The sequence below is a fragment of the Pteropus vampyrus genome, unplaced genomic scaffold (assembly GCF_000151845.1).
Source record: "Pteropus vampyrus isolate Shadow unplaced genomic scaffold, Pvam_2.0 Scaffold72, whole genome shotgun sequence".
In the NCBI taxonomy this organism is placed as follows: domain Eukaryota; kingdom Metazoa; phylum Chordata; class Mammalia; order Chiroptera; family Pteropodidae; genus Pteropus; species Pteropus vampyrus.
The window spans coordinates 1707052-1716777 of NW_011888853.1; the positions used below are offsets into that span (position 1 = coordinate 1707052).

At 58.9% G+C, this 9726-nt stretch overlaps 2 protein-coding genes and 1 pseudogene across 2 annotated transcripts in view; 2 read left to right on the plus strand and 1 right to left on the minus strand.

Moving 5' to 3' along the window:
- OTOP3 (otopetrin 3) overlaps nucleotides 1-4735 on the plus strand; it is a 9317-nt gene extending 4582 nt beyond the window's left edge. Inside the window, exons 6-7 of the mRNA XM_011362061.1 lie at nucleotides 2626-3440; nucleotides 4565-4735. Of these exons, the coding sequence (XP_011360363.1) occupies nucleotides 2626-3440; nucleotides 4565-4735 (986 nt within the window). The remainder of the gene's footprint in view (nucleotides 1-2625; nucleotides 3441-4564) is intronic.
- LOC111741077 lies at nucleotides 1508-1616 on the plus strand (annotated as a pseudogene).
- Nucleotides 4736-6049: 1314 nt separating the features above from the next.
- HID1 (HID1 domain containing) overlaps nucleotides 6050-9726 on the minus strand; it is a 17480-nt gene continuing 13803 nt past the window's right edge. Inside the window, exons 13-18 of the mRNA XM_023531615.1 lie at nucleotides 9101-9386; nucleotides 8711-8817; nucleotides 8138-8218; nucleotides 7525-7616; nucleotides 7229-7387; nucleotides 6050-6941 (exon numbers count right to left, since the gene is read on the minus strand). Coding sequence (XP_023387383.1) covers nucleotides 6878-6941; nucleotides 7229-7387; nucleotides 7525-7616; nucleotides 8138-8218; nucleotides 8711-8817; nucleotides 9101-9386 — 789 coding nt within the window. The 3' untranslated portion in view covers nucleotides 6050-6877. The remainder of the gene's footprint in view (nucleotides 6942-7228; nucleotides 7388-7524; nucleotides 7617-8137; nucleotides 8219-8710; nucleotides 8818-9100; nucleotides 9387-9726) is intronic.

Sequence of the window (9726 nt, forward strand, 5' to 3'; positions counted from 1 at the left end):
GGAGGTCCATTTACATCATCTTTTTTATTTCCACGATAAGTGGGCATCCTCTGAGAGGCCGGCATTTCAGTCCCATTTTAGTGCTGAGGAGACTGAGGCTCAGAGATATCTGACCACTGGCCCAGAGCCACACAGCGAGGAAACAGTAGAGCCAGGATTCCAACTCAGGCTTCCTTACTGTCCCTTCCATTGTAAATACACACAAGCAGCTGGGGCGCGCACTCCACGGTCCACCCTCACCCCCCTGCCTCCGGCTCAAGGCCCTGTCCCCTGCAGACTTGGGTGCTCTGGAAACACTGTAAGGACTGTGCTCAGATCCAGACCAACGTCACTAGGTAAGGTGGGGGCGTCTTCCCTCCCTGTAACAACTGCCGGGGCTTCCTGTCCCCTCTGCTGCCTGCCCCCCACAGCTTGCCTGCCCCCCACAGCTTGCCTGGGGCTGCGGCTTAGTCTGGGAATGGTCTCAGGTGGCCCCTAGGTCTACCTAAAGTCCTAATGTGAGATGGGATCTGGTTTGGGGAGAGAGCAGTCACCCCAAAGGCAGTGATAAGCACCCAGGGAGCCGGCTAGGCTGTGTGGGCAGAGCGTGGCATTTTCTCCAGATGTGGCCTGATGCTGACCCTGGCCACCAACCTGCTGGTGTGGGTCCTGGCCGTCACCAACGACTCCATGCACCGCGAGATCGAGACGGAGCTCAGTGCCCTCATGGAGAAGCTGTCAGGTACAGAGGAGACCACGACTCCCACCCCCGAATGCACGCATACACACACACACACACACACACACGCACACACACACGCACGCACGCACGCACACGCCGCTCCTTCAAACGAGTGAGCTTCAGTGAGTCTACAGAGCGGGGAGCAAACACTAGAAGCCAGATCATGACTAGACAGAAAACCAACATTTGCCAATAGTACCCACCCTGCCCCCATCCTGTGCCTGCTCCATCAGGTGCTGGCACCCTGCAACCCTGCTCCGGGCATCCATCTAGCTGTCAGCTCATGTCAGCAAGCTAGTCACTAAGCCATTCAGTGATAAATCCAGGTAGGCACCCCACCTCTGGTATTTGCCTTTTACTTGTACTAAAAAGCCTTCAGTACCAAAAGGAATGTCTTCCTAATACAACTGTAGGTGCCTGGACATGTCGGGAGGGATGATTTCTGGCGAGAAAGACCTCCCCGCATTGTTCCATGTGCCCAATCCTCATCTGCATAGCCTGCCCCTTCAAAGTTATGTCCCACAAACCGACATGGGAACATCGCTGTCATCAGCCACACCTGTATGTATACAGTCCCCCCACCCCAAGCTGGCATCACCATCCTGACCTGTGAACAGCCAAGCCTTTCCAGCACACCCATGCATTTACACACCCACCCCATAAATCATGGCACACCTGTACACGGTGCACATTCTTTATACTCTGGATAGATTTCTCAGAAGAGCTGTGCAAGGAGAATTTTTTTCGCAAGTGACACCATAGATTGTTTTATTATTTAAAAATTCAGACTATGGTCATGCCACCCTGAACAAGCCTGATCTCAGAAGCTAAGCAGGGTCGGGCCTGGTTAGTACTTGGATGGGAGACCACCTGGGAAGACTAGGTGCTATAGGCGTAAAAAAATAAAATAAAATAAAATAAAAAAATAAGGGATTGTAAGCTGACGAGGTCCTTGTAATCTGTGAGGTCAACTAAGGGTTGCATTGCCTTAAAAAAAAAAAAAAATCCAATATATTGATGTGTAGAAGAACAAGATCTATCCATCACCCAGATGTAATAATGATTAACATGTTGCCATACCTACTTCAATTTTTTACTGAATTATTGACACTACTGAGATCGTGGCATTCCATCCCAAAACATTTCTGTATACATCTCTTTAAAATAAGTATATTTTGCTACATTACCACAATGCTATTATAATTTCTTACAAAATTTCCTAACATCATTCCCATCCTCTGTACCAATCTATGTTAATTTCCTCCAAGCAGCCCGTAAAATGTCTTTTACGATGGTTTGTTTGAACTTTCAATGCATTTGGCTGTTCTGTCTCTTCCGTCTTTTTTTTTTTTCCCCTAAATGACATTGAGATTTGTCAAGTCGCTTCCTAGTGGTGGCATTTGAATTTCTTCCGTCTCCCCTGCTTTTCCTTGAAACTAGAAGTATGGACCAAAGCCTTGATTAGATTCCAGCTAAACACTTTTGGCACCAGCCTTCCACAAGTGAGTCTGTGTGCCTTGCAGGGCATCTCGTTTTCAAGGTGAGATATCTGATACCCCACAGTGCAGCTGTTACGGGGTCCGATGTAGCAGCCTGATCCTCCCAATATAACATTAAGGGTTTCCCCCTGTACCCCAAATAATTTGTAGAGGTGACATTAGGCCCCAAAGCCATTGTGCATTAAATGCTTTATGTAAGCCGGAATCCCTTTGTAAAGGAATGACCATCCTGTGATTGCTTATTTCTCTCTCCGGGCCTCACTTTCCATACCTGCGACATAGGTGGCCAGGTCCCTTCCACCTCCGCCATACTCCGGGGGGTGAACGGGACTGATTCGTGCAGCTGGTTCCCTCAGAGCTGGGGTCACCTGAACATCTGTCACCTCTTGCCCTGCCCCCTTCCAGGCAATGACACCAACACCTGCCTGTGTCTCAATGTCACTGTGTGCGAGGCCTTCCGGAAGGGCTACCTGATGCTCTATCCCTTCAGCACCGAGTACTGCCTCATCTGCTGTGCCGTGCTCTTCGTCATGTGGAAGAACGTGGGGCGCCGCCTGGCACCCCATGCGAGCGCCCACCCCAGCACCCCGCCCTTCCACCTGCACGGGGCCGTCTTCGGGCCGCTGCTGGGCCTGCTGGCACTGGTGGCAGGCGTGTGTGTCTTCGTGCTCTTCCAGATCGAGGCCAGCGGCCCCACCATCGCACGCCAGTACTTCACCCTCTACTATGCCTACTACGCGGCCGTGCTGCCTGCCATGAGCCTGGCGTGCCTGGCGGGCACGGCCATCCACGGGCTGGAGGAGCGAGAGCTGGACACGCTCAAGAACCCCACCCGCAGCCTGGACGTGGTGCTGCTGATGGGGGCGGCGCTGGGCCAGATGGGCATTGCTTACTTCTCCACGGTGGCCATTGTGGCCACTCGCCCTCACGAGCTGCTCAACCACCTCATCCTCGCTTACTCCCTGCTGCTCATCCTGCAGCACATGGCCCAGAACCTCTTCATCATCGAGGGCCTGCACCGGCGCCCGCTCTGGGAGGTGGCCCCCGAGGCCCCGGCAGGAAAGCAGGAGGCGGAGGCACAGCGCAGGGGCTCCCTGCTGGAGCTGGGCCAGGGCCTGCGGCGGGCCTCCCTGGCCTACATGCGCTCCTACAGCCACCTCAACTGGAAGCGGCGGGCGCTCAAGGAGATCTCGCTCTTCCTCATCCTCTGCAATATCACAGTGAGTGACACGCTAGGGGCATAGGGGCAGAGCTGGCCAAGAGGCCCCAGAAGTCCTCGCCAGGATCAGGGCACATGCGCTGCACATTAACTGCCCCAAGGGTGATTGTCCCTTTGATTGTCAAGGACACATGCCTCTTTCCAAATGCTGCTTGAGAGCAGAGAGTGTCTCCCAGCCCCCTGCAAGGTGCCTGGCATGAATGTTGGCATGAATGAACGTGCCAGGCACATAGCTAAGCACTCTTTACAAACAAACGTGTAAGATTTCTACCCTCGGGAAGTTTCCTGTCTAGTTGGGGTGATACGGGGCGGGGGGTGGGGGACCAGTTAGGGAATTACCAAATAATTCATCATCCACTGAGTTTAGTCAAAGGAAGAGATCAGAACATGCCTGGTTTCCTAAAGAATCTTCGGTGAGAGGTGTTGACAATGGCTGCTTGATCCCAGGTCCTCACCTGGCAATAGCTCCGCATCTTGTCACAGAATCGTCACAGAAATTCCATGCAATGGGCCCTATTTCACAGATGATCACGCTGAGGCTTAGGTTGTTTGACCTGCCTGAGGTCCCACAGCCTGTAAGTGGCAGTGCCAGCACAGCTCAGGGTTGTTTGAGCTCATGTGGGTAATGACTGGCTGTAAACACACCCCAGGTGTCAAAAACCTTGGTCCAGGCAGAGCTTAAGTAATATATTCGCCCTAAAGTACAGTAGGAGCTCGGAGAAGCCAAGGAAGGCTTCATAAAGGTTTGAGCTGGGACTTGAGAAATAAGTAGAGTTTGGACAGAGGGCGGGGGACAGGGTGGAGCAGGCAGAGACTAGCAGAAGAATGAAGCTGGAGCAGAAGAAGGTGGTAGAGATGAGGGCTCAAGGAAACCCATCTTGACAGAGTAGAGTGTACCACCGGTGGTGGCTGCGTGGGGTCTCGTGATCCATCTGGGGTTCAGGCTGGCAAGCCGAGGAGGTGGCTGTGGTCTGGGTGAGGCGGGGTTTGGGAGGAGAGGGGCTGGCTCTGAAAGCCCAAGGGTGAGGGATATGCTGAGGCGCTGCGGGTTCTCGGGCCTGCCCCCCCTGTGCCGAGGGCATGGGAGCACCCCTCCCCCACCCAACACCTTCCTCTCCTCCCCAGCTGTGGATGATGCCTGCATTCGGCATACACCCGGAGTTTGAGAACGGACTGGAGAAGAATTTCTATGGCTACCGGACATGGTTCACCATCGTCAACTTCGGCCTGCCCCTGGGGGTCTTCTACCGCATGCACTCTGTTGGGGGGCTGGTGGAGGTCTACTTGGGGGCCTGAGGCTGCCCAAGGAACCCATTCCTGGCAGAACCCCAAAGTGCCAAGGCTGGAAAAAATGTAGTCCAGAGTCTCTGAGCAGATGCACCATTCCAGGGGGGCCTAGGGCAGCCGGGGTTCCCCCAAAGTTTCCCCTTCCACAGAGCTTCATTAGGCTGGGCGGGGGTGGGGGGGCCACAGTTCACAGCCCAAGACAAAGGGCAAAACCTGGACACTGAGCTTCTGATGCCCACGCCCAGGACCGGGCACATGCCTGCCCCTGCTCACCACCACAGCGATACAGCCCAGCGTGCACCCAGGAAGACCCCACAGCTATTCCGGGAGGGCCATCCCTGAATGACTGAGTCTAGGGACTTTGGAGAGGGGCACTCCTACCCAGCCAGGCCTCTGGGGCCTGCTTCTTGCTGGGGGAAGGGTGCAGGTTTCAAGCGCTGCCCAGGGCATCCTGGAAGCTCACAGCTGGGCAGGCAGCCCTGCCCTTCTCTCCCCCCACCACCCCCCACAGCCTAATGAGCTCATTAATTAGCTGCCAAGCAGGGTTCAACAGCTCTCTCCTACTGCCATAAACTCTGTTTGTTTGATTGATTACATTCGGGCTTCGTGGCATTTGTCCCCAGGGACAGAACTGCCACTCTGGGTATGGTGGGAAGGGACGCTCCTCCCGGGCAAGGCTGTGGGGCTGGGATGGTTCTGTTTCTGGGCCAGGAGGGGTCTAAACCAGCCCTTGCCTTGTCTGACCCATGGAAGGAGGTGAGAAGAGAGGGGCCAGGGTTCCCGAATCCCCCAGCACCCCATCTCTCCGACACAGAGCCTCAGGTGACTTTCGGGAGCTGGCTCACCACGGAGGCTGTGGCCTCTGGCTGCTGGGTCCCCAGGCCTGCCAGATCCTCTGAGCCATCAGGCGGAAAGGGCAGCCCCTCCATCTTCCTGAGCCCAGTGCAAACAGCGGGCTCGGTCCAGGGTGAGGCCCAGGGTGACACCCAGGGACACTGGCCCGAGCCTGCAGGCAGTCTTTGCATGCCTCCTGGCCCCTCCCCATGAAGCTGGGCACTGGCAAGCACAGGGTCGAGGTGCCAGGGACTCCCCACCCCCAGCCGCACCCCGTGGCTGCCTGGGGCCAGCAGAGCCCCCGGGGGCTGTACAGAAGGCTGGGAGGTGGGCCTCTCGCCTCTCCTGTGCAGAGTCCGAATCTCCATCCCCTTACCAAGAAAGTGACAAACGCAGGTTCGCAGTTAGGCACTGAGGCAGAGTCCCCAGATCCCCTGATGACAAGAGCCATGGCCGGACACCCCCCTCCAAGCACAAAGAGCCAGGGAGTAGAGAGGGGGATTTATTGTGTACAGAGGCCGATTGTACAGAGCAAAGATTGTACTGACACAGGTGGGGTGAGGGAGAGCCAGAGGCCAGAGCCAGGTGGACGGCGGGGAGGACGGAGGGGTGGCATGCTGGCCCCACCACCTGACCAGTAGTGTGGGTGCGGGCAGAGAGGACCGAACCTTGTCCCCTCCTCGTTCCATTTGCTCCTGTTACCAGAAAAGGGGGAGCCGGGCTCTCTCCACTGACCTGGGAGAACATAGCAGTGGACCTGCGATACCCCACTCCAAGCCCCTAAACATGTGGGGTTCCCCAGCCTGGCTTCTGCAGTCGGCCACCCCTAGCCTCCTCCTCCAGCAGACTGGTCACACACCTTCCTTCCATGGGCCCTGACTGCCATCGCCCTAGTTAGGAGGCTGGGACTGGCTCCCCTCACCCTGCCCAGCACCTCGAGGGACAGTCCGTGGCTCTCTCTTGGGCAACCTGTTAGGGCAGAGTGACCTGGTGGCCTCCGGGGGTGGACAGCGCAGGAGTTGAGGGTCAGTCTGGAGAAAGAGCAGAGTGAGGTGGGGGCTCTGGCTCGGGCCTGCAGGCCTGGGGACCGGAGGCTCCTGGAGGCGGGGGAGAGCTCGAGAAAGGTCAGAGCCAGTTCCCACTGTCCTAGCCACAAGGGGCCTCCGAGGCCTGCCACACAGGCCTCGGCCACTCTGCCAGCCCCCAGCCCTGATCACAGTAACTTAAAGCTCAGAACGGACGGACGGTGGGTCGGGAGGAATCTTGGGGGTGGGGGACCAGGGCCCCCACCCCCGCTCCCCTGGCAGGCTTCCATCCTCACACCCGCTGGATCTCAAACAGCTTCACGTCGGTGTCATACCACACGGGTGGATCCACGTTCCTGGGGAGGGAGTAGGCTGTCATCGGGTGCTGGGAGGCCCCACAGAAAAGACCAGGGAGACGCCGAGCGGTGGGAAAGCCCAGACTCCTCCCACCTTGGTGTCCCGCCCTGGGCAATGGATGCCCAGCCTCCACCAGACGGGGCCACCTGGTCGACTGTCTTGACACTAACCAAACTACGATGGTGGGACCCAGGGCCAAGGCCCACGCTGAACCCCGTCAGACACACCTCCAAGAGGACGCCGGACCCACCAGGCTGGTACCTGCCCTGCCCCCCGCGGGGCCCACCTCAGATAAATGACGCCCCACATGTAGGTGCGGAACCACATGGCCGTGCCCGAGTTGGCCTGGTACTTGCGGATGAGGATGGGGTGGGGCACGGGCAGCAGCCCCACCAGGGTGCCATGCTGCAGGAACCTCAGGATCTCCGACTCATCCGTCAGGCCCCTGCCAGGGAGGGAGGAAGCCCGCCATGAAGGTCGAGGGGAGCACGGTGCTCACCGGGGGCCCCCAAGGCTCCCGGCCTCACCTCGCCCGAGCCTGGATGGGCCCCTCCTCAGAGTCCACCCCGCCCCCAGCCTCACTTGTCAATGCAGATCTTCTCCACCTGGGGGACCAGCACCTGGAGCAGCCGCATGATGGTCTGCAGCGGCAACTTCGACTTCCAGGAGAGGACCTGCGGGGAGGAGCCGGGGTGCTGGGGCTGGGAAAGCAGCCCCCGGAGGCTATGGGACAACCTGACCCCTGATGCAGAACTGCAGGCTCTCCAGGAGGGCCTGGCACAGGGCGCTGCCCACGACAGGAATTATTTTTCCTGACGAGAGCCGCAGCCTCGCCTCGAGCACATACTGTGTGCCAGAAACCACCTCCTCGGAGACTCAGGAAGGCACAGCAGGTAGGGACGATTATTATCCCCATGCAAGTGCCATTTGTGGTGATCTTGGGAGACATGTAAGGGACTAGGCAAGTGATTCAGGGAAGAACTAGAAAGAGTTACTAAGAGCTGTGGACAACTGACGCTTAACTCTGCTGGAGACAGGAAGCGACAGTCAGAGAGGTCACCCGACAAGGACTGACCCCGAGCCTGGCTCCCAGGCCAGTCCTTAGACTTGGACGCATGCCCATCAAGCCTTTACTGAGCTGCTCCTAGGCACCTGGCCTAGCCCCCGCCTGGGTGCCGCCTGCCCAAACCCTCACCCACTCGGACGTTGGGCTCCACTGCCCACTGGCTGATGCGCTGGACAGTCGCCGCTGCTCCCGCCACACCTGGCCAGGCTCCTGGTCCCGGGAAGGAACGGAGTGAGGAATGGAGGGAGTGGGCATGGGGTAGGGGAAGCAGGCAGAGAAGCAGCCCCTCTTCCCAGTCCCTCCCACAGCCCGGAGCCCGGGAGGGCCATGAGGTCTCCCCACTGGCCCATGTGTATGAGGGTGCTCAGTTCAACTGAGGGGACAGCCCAGCCCAGCCCAGCACCCTTTGCCCTGGGCCCCCGGCCCTGCCCGACCCAGCCCAGTCCAGTGACAGATTTAGGGTAAAGGCCAGCCCAGGCTCAGATAAGGCTGATGGATGAGGAGTCTGAAGGCCAAGGGCTTGAGCCTGTGACCAGTAAACAAGGGAAGAGTCCATCAAAGCCTCCTTCCCAGAGAGTCAGCTGGGTGTCTGCCCCTCTGCTGCAGGTGACCCCAGAGTGCCCTGGCCAGGTCAATCCCACAGATGCTGGGGACAAAGGGAACGCCTGGCTTCACCCCACTCCAGGAGCCCCTGTCCCTCACCTCTTCAGCTGGGCAGCCATCTGCTGAGCTCTGCTGAGACGCAGGCTCCAGAGACCGCAAGGTGCCATCCTCGGACACCTGGGACTTCTCCGTCAGCTTGTCAATGCCTAGGGGGGCCCAGGTGGGTGTGAGGTCACCTGCCCAGGGCTCCTGGAGCTTCCACTTTCCTCCACCCACTTCAGAGATGCAATGCCCCCCACCCCTGTGCCCAGTGCTCCCGGACCCCCTCGAAGCTTCCCTCCTGGGTCCCCTAATACCTCCGCCCCCATCGCCCTCCCATCCCATCTCCTCAGTTTCCCGACTTAGGCCATGCGCCTTCCCAGAGACCCCGCCCATTCCCCCGGCCGCGCCAGGACCCACACGCCCCGCCCCACGCCAGCCCCGCCAGACCTGGGGTGGCCACTAAGCTGGTCTTGAGAGTGCCCGGCTCGGCGGGGGCAGCTGGGCGCGAGCCCTCCATGGAGGTGCCTTCCTGCGAGCCGCTGCGGGACAGGGGCTCCGGTGCCCGCCGGCGCCGCTGCAGAGCCTTCTGGATGGCGGGCGGGTCGGCGGGCAGGCTGGCCAGCTGGTGGAAGACGCTGCGCTTCCGGATGATGGCGTACACCAGGCTGGAGTTGCCTGCGGGGAGGGAGAGCCTCGCCTCAGGGAACCTCCCCAACCACCACCACCCCCCCACCTGGGAGGGCGTCAATCCCGGGGGGCAGAGACGCGCCCAAGACAGGCGGCCAAGGCGGGGCGGGCAGCCAGTGGGTATGTGCCAACAACGGTGGCTACACCACGATGTCACCTTTCTGGGAAAGAGCTTCTCAGAGGAGCTTCCCTGTGCCCCTCCCCGACACCTTCCAGACCCCCTCGCAACCAGCACTAAGGGGCACAACACGTTAATGTGCACACGGGACAGCTGCTCAGTGCTTCGACTGTTGCCCTGAGCCAGGTCACCTGGGAGGAAGGACATGTAGGCTGTCCCTGTGCTCCCTTGATGCTGAATTTCCTCGGTTCTGGCCAAAGGTGCAGAC